Source organism: Callionymus lyra, chromosome 14 (assembly GCF_982586985.1).
Source record: "Callionymus lyra chromosome 14, fCalLyr1.hap1.1, whole genome shotgun sequence".
Classification (NCBI taxonomy): Eukaryota; Metazoa; Chordata; class Actinopteri; order Syngnathiformes; family Callionymidae; genus Callionymus; species Callionymus lyra.
This window is the reverse complement of record NC_141831.1, coordinates 16,649,206-16,659,804: the sequence shown is the minus strand read 5'-3', so window position 1 is coordinate 16,659,804 and position 10,599 is coordinate 16,649,206. Positions and strand designations below refer to the sequence as shown.

Sequence of the window (10,599 nt, the reverse complement as noted above, 5' to 3'; positions counted from 1 at the left end):
GTGAATTCCAAGTGGATAAAAACACGCTTCTTCCAAACAGATATGGACAAGTTCTAGAGGATGTGGACCAAATGGACAGAATATGTCAAACCAATTAGAAGCGATTTAATTTAAGGAGATATGTCATTTTATTTTCCATATTTGCCCTGTTTAAATGCATTTATTGATTTTCTTTTTCTAACTCTTGGAAAATATATGTATTTTGTAAAGTAACTAGTTTGATGGGTATGCTCCATGGGGTGTGTGTTTTATTTAATTTTTTTACATTTTATTTTATTATTATTACTTCGCATTTCTTCATATATTTCATCTTTCTTTTCAAATCTGTACTTTATACTTGAATGTAACATTTTGTTCTGAAAAATGAAAATAAAAAAAATTAAATAAAATAAAACACGCTTCTTATATGTACACTTTTATCTTATCTTATCAGTTAATACTTTTTAAAATGTAACCATGAAAACAATGCTTGTATATTGATGTTTTACATATGTAATGGTGATTTCTATTCTTTATTTAATAATTTATTTTCTTTTTACTTTATTTTATTTTAATCATTTTATTTAAATGAATTTAAGTTGTAAGTGTAAATACTGATTTGCTTGTTTCCACTTGACTTGAATATTAATATTGGAAATTGCAAACATAATGATAAAATATATAGGGATTGTTTACATATGCCAAAACAAAATGACATTCTTTTTTATTTAAATAATGTCATTAAACTGTGGATTTTTTTTTTTTTTAGCTAGTTTTAGTTTTGCCAGCAGTGAAGAACTGCTTAAATTAATTTAAATGAAAACTTTTATTGCCAGGATTTTAAATACAACACAGGGAATTGTTAGTTGTGGCATTACAGTATATTACAATGAAATAATCCGAATGAATAAAATACAATGAATGAAAATAAAATAAGTAATTACCGTATCATTCCATATACATAAATAACTATGAATTAATAATAAATAAATAAAACTTTTAATTAAACAATATTCATGCTCCGGAAAACAGACGGCACTTCTGATTCATTGTAGTTGTTTTCTAAAAATGTGTTTATGCTACAAGAAAGATACATTTTCACTTTAAAGCGAGTAAAAAAACAAGAACATTAAAGTTTTTTGAACAGAAAAAAGCAGCGCTTGCTGCGGAAAGATCTGTTCATTGAAAAAGGAAAATATTGTAATAAATAAATAAATATTCTACACTCTTAAGTTTCGTAGTTTCAATATCTATTAAAGTGCAAAATTAACGTTATCTTAATTCGCGCCGACAAAATGAAAGGTAAATAAAGGCTCTCGTGATCTCGCGATAAACAACGGGATCTCGTCCGAGCGCCTCCGTCTCCTCCAGTTCAGACAATAATGGCATCGACACAACACAAACTCTGCTCTTCTGTGGCTCGTCTGCCTGGTAACGACCGCCCCTGGTTGTCCCCGTCGTGGTCGCTGTGACCCAGACATCCTTGCAAGTAAGATGAGACTAAAAATGTCGGACTTCTGGCGAGAGTGTAAACGATGCTAACACGCTAGCATCCTGGCGTCCTTCAGCCGCTGGCTCCGCTATGTTGTCACCAGTGATGGAGACAAAACGATTCAATAACAATTCATTCACTGGCGGGTGGTTTATGTAATGGATGCAAGTACATTTCTGTTTATATCCTTATTTAACTGTTTTTTTATTCAGCATCTATTATTATTGTGTGTGCTAAACTAACGGTTTTTAATCGCATTAAATCAACACTATTTCCTCCACAATTCAACGCTTTTTGTTACGAACCTGTCATTTATTCATCCGTTTTCAATAGTTTGCGCTTTTACTATATCTAGGACAAAATTGTATATATTTTATTTACGAAACCGTAGCCATCTACGTCATTGAAGAGATTACGTAATCTCGCCAGGCCGCCATGGTCTCCTCTGTATTTGAATCATGTTTATTTCCTGTGGTTTAAAACCAAAACCAAAAGTAATGCTTTTTTAACGATTAACTAAACGTTTGTCTTTTTAGCATCTTATTTAAACCAGTGCATTATTTTCAAACGTTTTATTTAGCATCTGTTATTGATAGACAGTTATTGTCAATGTAGCTATTAACAAGATGTTGTCTGTGTTATTCTTGCAGTCTGTTTTCATTTAAAACTTTCTAATTTTACCATAATATCTCGACTTAAAATTGAACCAATTCACATCATTCCAAAAATAAATGAAGAAAACTTGTTGTTTTCTGCCTCTCAGGTTGCTTCTGTCATCCTGCTGCTAATCGCAAAATGCATTCTCTGAGAGGTTTAACAGTCTCTGAAAAACCTTCGTAACTGCTGCCGTTTCAACCCGATTCAATTCATCACAGCAGGAAGGTGAGAAGTGAGAACCAGCTCTATATCAACTTCTGTCTGCTATTGTTGTCAAACGGTTGTCTGTGTATCCCAGCAGCTTCAGTTCACCTGCCTGAAATCATGTCGGGACCCGGTGACTTGCCAGGTGAGCTTGATAGAAAGTCGGTCTGGGATGTTGACAAAAGAGCCAATATTTGCTGTATTTTATTTACTAGATCGTATTCAAGTGATAGTAATTCATATTTTCCTTTTTTGCATCGGCAGCCATCGAAGGCTCTGGAATTGGCGGGATGAAGCTCCCCATCGGGATGACCCGCAGGGCCCTCAGCTATGATGACAATCTGGAGGCTCCCATGTCCACCCCGCCTCACAATTTCACAATCACTACATTGTGGCGCCACCCAGTGGTGCCTGACAGGAAGTTTTCCCAGCTGGCTGAGGTAATACTGACAAGAACATTTTTGAAAGCATGGAACTGAAATGTAATCTGTCTCTGCTTCTGTTTCAACCAGGAGGACGAAAGTGGGGGAGTGAGTCAGCCGCCTCTGCAGACCAGCGCCCCCTCCAGGTCACCACGCATTGTGAAAACCAAGGCATCGTCCAGCATAGTGAATTCTCTCATGACGAGTAAGAAACCCCCTGCGTTACCATGGCAACGAGACAATTGGGAAACCTCTCTAATATCCAACAGCGATTAGTAATGACATAAAACATGATTTAAATGATGTGAAGCTTCGCCTTCGTCTCCTTTGTCTCCAGAACAGACCCACGACAGCATGCACAAGTTTGAGCAGAAAGCCGGGCTCACTGACACCAGCTACACACCCCACAAAGGTCTCACCGCGGAGGAGACACGACACCTCCACCGCGTGCCAGAGTCCCTTCAGGTGAGAATCGGAGACATTCAGGTGATACTTTTACTAACATGCTTGTATCAACATGGTTTCAATTCATAAATCACTTAAGAAAAGATTTAAAGCCTGTTGCTTTTGATAAAGTCAACTGGAAGAGGGGGTGTGAAAGTAAACCTGAGTCTCTAATAACAGTTTCTGTGGCAGTTTTTTGCAACATAAAAGTGAAATTAATGAAATATGGAGAAAGTACTTTGAACCTGTTTCCATAAATTATCGTTTAGAGAATCTTTTGTCCAAACGAATATCTTGTCTGAGTGAACTGGTCATGTTCTGTGAATTTTAATTGTGGGGAAAGTATAAATTACAAAAATATTAGCAATATTTCAGAATATATTTTTCAAACTAGTGTATCAGCCAAACTGCAGTTGATTCAGAACTCTGCAGCTAGAATTCTAACCCGCTCAAGTAGAAGAACTCACATTTCTCCGATCCTTAAAACTCTTCACTGGCTTCCAGTGTCTTTCAGGATCAACTTTAAAATTCTGGTTCTTACTTTCAGATCTATTCATGGTCAGGCTCCTCCTTACATCACTGATCTGATCCAGCCTTACACCTCAGCTCGGGCTCTGAGGTCTGGATCAGAATCTACTTATGGTTCCTGAACACGGTTCAGGACCAGAGGAGAAAAATCCTTCCAGGCTGTTGCTCCTAAGCTTTGGAACGATCTTCCTCTCTCTTTGCGCTTGATGGATCTACTGACTCCTTTAAGAAACATCTTAAGACGTTTCTATTTGTTCAGGCTTTTCCTTGATTTTCTGGAACTCCTGTGTTGTTCTCAGTATTATCTTGATCTTTAAAGTGTATATACTTTTTTGAGTATTGTTTTGTTTGTTTAAGCGCTTTGTGACCCTGGTCTGGAAAAGCGCTATATAAATAAATATTACTTACTTACTTACTGCTAATTTGGCAGGGTGTCTTTCTGACCTCCAGGAAGTGAGTTTGAGTCCCGGTGACTTGAGGACAATGTAAATCGACAAAACGGACGTTAGTGTCTCAGACTGACCACGTTTAATGTTTACAATGATACACAACACTCTCTAAATAATAGTCTCCTCTGATTGCAGGGAAAAAGAAACTAGAAGTGATCTCTGATGTTTCTATTTTGTTAGAGTCATCAGACCAATGCCTGTCTTTCCTTTTATTTTTTCTTTGCAACACTAAGTGATGGTTCACTCAAAATGAAAACTTCCCGCATTCATTCCCTCTAATGTGTACTAGTGATTTTGATTATTTTCAGAGTATTCTGTTCCTTTTTAAGAGTTATAGACAGAAATGTATGTTCATTTTAATGAAGCGACATATGCTCTGTTGTCTACATCTTCATCTTGGTCGAAAAAGACATCAAAATCTTAAAACATCAAAATACCTCCATACTGCTCACCTGTAACGTCCATCTTGTATTGAAGCCGCAACGAGAATAATTGTGTCGGAAAATCTTAATTTATGCTAATTTGTGGCAGAAGTTTAGAGAATAACAGGCGATATAAAGGAAAAGAAATAATAATTAATACAAAACTCGGTGTTAATTAAAACCTAAAATAAATAAACACAGACAACAGTGAACTAATCCAACACGATGTAAACTTCCCTTTTAACTTAAAAACAGCTTGTTTTTCCTCATAAATTATTTATGTTTCTTCTTTCTTCCAGTCTACCCCACTGACGCCATTATTGTTTATTTATTTAATATAACGATTGTCATATTTGTCATTATTACAGCCTACAGTTCACGACAAAGAACCCGCCTGACATCCTATTTTTAACTCATTTAGAAGATGCAGATCCAGAGCATGGAGTCCAGGGAAGAGCGTCACAGTTCCTCCACCCAGTCGACGCCCTCCACCACTCCACACGCCTCGCCCAGACTGCAGCGCAGGTAAGAGTCTCGCCCTGTAAACTCGTCTATGTTTGTCTCCACGCCTGACTGTGTGTTTCGTGCAGAAGCTGGTTCAGCAGCACCAGCTCTGACTTCAGCCTCAGCTCCTCCAACAGCAGCATGGACATGGGCGGGGAAACTGCAGGAGGACCCGTGGAGCGCTGGAGTGTGTTCGGGCCACGCCCAGTCGTCCACAAGTCCACCTCCGACCTCGGCTCCGACACTGGACACGAAGGTAAAATGGAGCGATTGATCATTTTATACCGATCAAGCTGTGATTGGTTAATGAGGTTCAATGATACACCTGTCGTCTTCTCAGAGCTCAGTAGGTGGCGCTCTGAAGTTTCATTAAAATAGTAAGTAAGTAAGTAATATTTATTTATATAGCGCTTTTCCAGACCAGGGTCACAAAGCAATTTAACAATCAAAACAATACTCAAAAAGTATATACTTTAAAGATCAAGATAATACTGAGAACAACACAGGAGTTCCAGAAAATCAAGGAAAAGCCTGAACAAATAGAAACGTCTTAAGATGTTTCTTAAAGGAGTCAGTAGATCCATCAAGCGCAAAGAGAGAGGAAGATTGTTCCAAAGCTTAGGAGCAACAGCCTGAAAAGATTTCTCTCCTCTGGTCCTGAGCCGTGTGCGTGGAACCATCAGTAGATTCTGATCCACAGACCTCAGAGCCCGAGCTGGGGTGTAAGGCTGGATCAGATCAGTGATGTAAGGAGGAGCCTGACCATGAATAGATCTGAAAGTAAGAACCAGAATTTTAAAGTTGATCCTGAAAGAAACTGGAAGCCAGTGAAGAGTTTTAAGGATCGGAGAAATGTGAGTTCTTCTACTAGAGCGGGTTAGAATTCTCGCTGCAGAGTTCTGAATCAACTGCAGGCGAGACAGATCCTTCTTGTTAAGACATGAAAACTGTTACAATAGTCCAGACGAGAAGAAACAAACGCATGGATTACAAGCTCCAGATCATGTTCCGTCAACATTTTCTTAAGTTTGGAGATTTTTCTCAGTTGAAGGAAACAGTTGCTGGTCAGTTTTCTGCAGCAATAGTGGTTATAAACCCTCATCAACCCATTAGTGAGCTCCATCATCTTATCGTTGCGTGTACAGTTTGGATCATCTCAAGAGTTTATTTACAGTCACAAACCTTTAAACCGGTTAGAGCGAGTCTTCCTGAATGGGCACCGATAAAAAGACTATAATCAAACACCGTTCAAGTAAACGAATCAACATCAATGCACTCACTGCTTCTATAGCTTTAAATCAAAGGACTGCACAAATCAAAGATACCAAAGACATATAGTAGCTCTGGCTTCAGTTCCGTTTTACTGCAGAGTCTCAGGAGCATAATAGGGTTCAATCTTTGATCTTTAATGAAATGAATGGGTATGTTTTGAGATGCTTTTTGAATTCAATCAACCTGAGCAGCACTTTGTGGATACGTTGTTGAAGATAAAAGGGAGTGTGTGCTGGCAAGAATCTGGCGATGCGTTACATATCACGATACAGGGGCAGCAGTACGATATATTACGATACTGTAGGAACAAGGATATATTTGTAGTATTTTCGAGTACTTGACTTTAGTGTTGCAGAATTTACGGACAGTCCTAACTGCTGTCAGTTGACGAACGTATCCTCTCATCCTCAGTCGTTAGCAGGGATCTTGCGGGTTTCCCTTGTTTCTTTAGCTGTGTAGGATGTTATGACTTATGCCACCTAGAGGTTTAACAGTTAAATTGCAACACAAAAATGAATATTTGTGTGTTAATTGTGAATTTGTATGTAATTTATACAGACTTTATTGACATATTAACTATAAAATAACTATTATTTGAAAGCCAAAAGAGCAATAATAAATTTTTCAATATTGTAACATTGATTCTGTATCGTTAAAAAAAAAAAAGTAAGTATATAGATATAAGTGATCTGTGATCATTTTTTATGGTAACCAAACATTTGCAGTTTGAAAGCACACTTTGAGCTACTTTTATGTCATTGCGTTTTACCATATGTTTTTAGAAATTAGAAATCTGCTACAAACTCATTGTGTGTCAAGCTCTCATGATCCTCCATGTAATCCTACGTGGCCCGCTGGATTGCTTGAGCAAAGTCAACATGGATTCATATTTATATTGAGATCTATGAGGATGTCAGTGTTAAAGATAAGATAAGGGACACACTTTATGGGTGTCAACCGTACAAATAAAAATGTAATTTGTTTGTTGAAGGAGAACACGCATAGGGATGATTTACTTGAATTGAGCCTTGATTAAAGCATTAATTATAGCCTTAAAATATTAACTTCTACTTCCCTAGTCCAGTGACGACACTGTAAATGTATTTTTATTGTAATAGTCTTTTCTTTTCGGTCTGGTTAAAATGGTTTAAAGGACCTGGGGTAGTTGTTGTGTTGTTAGTCCTTCATGGATGGTTTTGGAAGGTTTACATGTGGGTGTGAAAACCTAATTCTTAATCAAATCAATTTGGAGGAAAGTTGTATGTTGATTTAAATCAGACCTTCAGTCGTCGGTCAACAGAAAAAGGCAACCAGGTTTACAGGGACATTGACCCCTGTGGGCTCTGCCCCACATAATGTTGACATAATGTTTGTCGGTCTGAAGGTTGGAGGGACGCAAAACAATTCGTGCTGTTATAAAGCTTAGCAGACACGGTCAAGTTCAGGTCATGAGAGGATCCCGAGGCTGCCCCCATGGAGGAGTCGGACGTCTTTGAGTGTCTCAGCATGACTGTAGGTAGGTCGGTCAGAGTCAGGGGTCGTCACAGACGCTAGTTGGTGTTGAGTTGAGCTCTTAACTGTGTAATAACGGCTTAAACAAGTTAAAAAATAAACTGCATTTAAGTTTGATTTTTGAATTAAATAAATACTCGACATCTCACACTCTCGTTGTCTCACTCCCACTCGGTGAACTCATAGCTGGGGGATCTTTACTGAAATTAAAAGCTCTTGTTTTCTGCTTAGATTCTAGATTGTTTGTGCGGTTCTTCTTCAGAAGGTGTTGTAATTGACACATTTGAGAAGTTTGAAGTTTAATTTAAGTTTTAAATTTCCTTTTAATATCGTGTCCTCTGCAAGTAACGGTTTATATTACAACACTGTCATAAATACATAAGATTAAAGGTCATGATACTTAACGGTTATTCGTTTTTTTTTAAATGACCTACATTAAGACTAGATAAATCTTGGGATCCGACAGATTTGTTTGTAACATGACCCTTCCTCGTTTCCCCAGCAGGCTTCGCCCTGATGGCGTACCGCAGCACTCACAAGCAAACACCCATGGAAGTGATGAAGTCTCAGGGCGCCCGGTTGGTCGACGGGGTTTCCGCTGAGAAAATGGCTCCGCCCAAGATGGAGATCCCGTCCCTGGAGGGGCGGAGGCAGGGGGCTCGACCTCACAACCTCAAACACCGGGACATGAACATTCTGACGCCGTCTGGCTTCTAGGGCGCCGGCTGAAAAGGTCACTTTAAATTTCTCCAACCTTCTGATAACGCTCGTGTTATTTTAACACTTTTGTTATTGTTTATATTTTTAATTATTATTAATTTAAGACTAATAACTGAATGTCAATGAAGATCATTTCTATTTCTTCCTAAGGTTTCCATTTTGAAGGATTCACACACACACACACACAAACACACCTATATATATATATATATATATACACACACACACACACACTCCCTCTTTAACACTGGGGTTACAAACTTAAACACCTGTAATAAACCGTTGAATTTTTTCCTGTTTTAATAAGTTTGTTGATCTTGTAAACTGCTTATAAGGTGCCATCCCTCTCATTAACAGTGACCTAAGCTGGACTAACTAAGCACTAAATGGACTTATTTGTAGAAAGGGCATCATGGGAGTTCACAGTCTTGTTGGCACCAGAAGGGGGCTCCTAATTAATAATAATAATAAATAAAGCTTGTTTACCAATAATGTCTGTCAGGAAGCTCATGTATTAATCTGTGTTTATTTTCTCTTCCTCAACAGGATGCCGACGCGACTGCAGTCTCGAACCCTCGTCTCCTCGCAAGCAGTTTGATGCTGAAGGTCACCACTGCAAGTCCACAGAAAAAATTAATTTACTAACAATTTCGGAGCATTTAAGAAGGTCTATCCGATGTTTACACCTGGCAGCAACTAAACAACCATTGAACCTGAGTCCTGATACTACAGTACTATGCTGAACTAGTTTAGCTATATTCTTGTTGGTTCAACACTTCGTTGAGGTTCAAGGTCGTTTCCTCTTCCTCCGGAGGCTAAAAGGTTTACTGCACTTTAGAGCTTCAAACGGCGACTGAATGCATACAAATGACTTGAAGAAGGAGTACAGGGAATCCAAATTGTAAGAGTTTTTATTTCTCAGGAAATGTATCGTTTAGGATTATTAATCGACTAAAGCGCTCTACAAATATTGCTTACTTAAATACTGTAAACAAAATGGCATTAAAGCGAAGCTTAAGTCTGCAGCTTCAGTGAAATTGAACCACTTTGTTAGAAGATTTGAAGATTGAGTCGGTGTTTTATTGTGTCCATTTTAAAATGTTTATTTTCCAAATGAAGAAAACATGAAGCTGCTAAAATCTCCATTTGTGTCGCCACGTCAACACTCATAACACAGTAACGGTCGTCACTTTTGTGGACACTTGAATAAGATCTGAATAACCAACTCTCATCTGGTGATAAACTGTACTGCACTTTGGCGATCATGCGTTGATCATAGTACTGTGATTCAGTTGTGACTGCTGTGCTGTCAGTCGTGCTTGTAAACTTCTTCAGTCGGCATTTCAATTCAGGACTACAGTATGAACCAGCGTTTTCCTGCCTTGCACATGTACGACAACAGCTTCTTGGTGAAGACAGGAAGTTGATATTGACTAACAGGAAGTAAAAATGAGTAGAACCGGGTGAATTTTAAACAGGTCTGTACACGGTTTGATGTTAGAAGTCCTTTCTTTCCGTCTAAATCCTGAGTTAGTGATGTCCGTGTGGAAGTGTGTATGGTGTGACTCTCTGTTGTAAATATAAATGGCTTTATTCCGGTTGTTCCCGTCATCTCCATCATGGTTCATTGTTTGACCCACACACACACACACACCATCATTCTGAGCCAAAAACGCTCAAAAATAAACATTCTTACTCGTCTTCTTTGTTGAGTTTTATTTTCGCTCTCGTCTGCTTAAACCTTTTATCGAGGCAGTTGAATACTTTTTGTTGGCAAATTTTAAAGATATAGATCACAGGTGTCAAAACCAAATTTGGCCCTACAAGTTATTTTTTGTGGCCCTCCGTATGGCTGTCTAAAAATCAGAGTAGGTAAATGTTCATGTTACTATGGTGACCTCTTAGAGACGTCCGTGTTTAAGCGAGATAAAGAATGAGACTGGAAAATCTGACTCAAACTACCTGTTAAAAGGAAGAGACATGTAAGACGAACA

General features: G+C 38.3%; 1 protein-coding gene across 4 annotated transcripts; it reads left to right on the top strand.

Annotated features, from left to right (window-relative positions):
- Window positions 1-1,330: 1,330 nt before the first annotated feature.
- Window positions 1,331-10,306, top strand: LOC148066201 (putative monooxygenase p33MONOX). 4 transcript variants are annotated; one of them, XM_087807676.1, is made up of 10 exons: window positions 1,331-1,468; window positions 2,235-2,353; window positions 2,430-2,477; window positions 2,597-2,772; window positions 2,845-2,959; window positions 3,092-3,219; window positions 5,019-5,122; window positions 5,188-5,357; window positions 8,388-8,618; window positions 9,152-10,306. In XM_087807676.1, exons 3-9 carry the CDS (start codon window positions 2,453-2,455, stop codon window positions 8,600-8,602), a joined length of 933 nt encoding a protein of 310 aa, XP_087663802.1. In that variant the 5' UTR covers window positions 1,331-1,468; window positions 2,235-2,353; window positions 2,430-2,452; the 3' UTR covers window positions 8,603-8,618; window positions 9,152-10,306. The 4 variants fall into 4 exon arrangements, with proteins under 4 accessions (XP_087663802.1, XP_087663805.1, XP_087663804.1 ...); XM_087807679.1 differs by having other exon boundaries at window positions 2,427-2,477; window positions 5,191-5,357; XM_087807678.1 differs by having other exon boundaries at window positions 2,427-2,477; window positions 8,391-8,618.
- Window positions 10,307-10,599: the final 293 nt, after the last annotated feature.

Bases quoted from the DNA above. Each gene is read 5' to 3' on its own strand.
- LOC148066201 (XM_087807676.1), top strand. From the start codon at position 2,453: ATGTCGGGACCCGGTGACTTGCCAG. The intron at 2,478-2,596 runs GTGAGCTTGATA...TTGCATCGGCAG, and splicing joins GGGACCCGGTGACTTGCCAG to CCATCGAAGGCTCTGGAATT. The intron at 3,220-5,018 runs GTGAGAATCGGA...TAACTCATTTAG, and splicing joins GCGTGCCAGAGTCCCTTCAG to AAGATGCAGATCCAGAGCAT.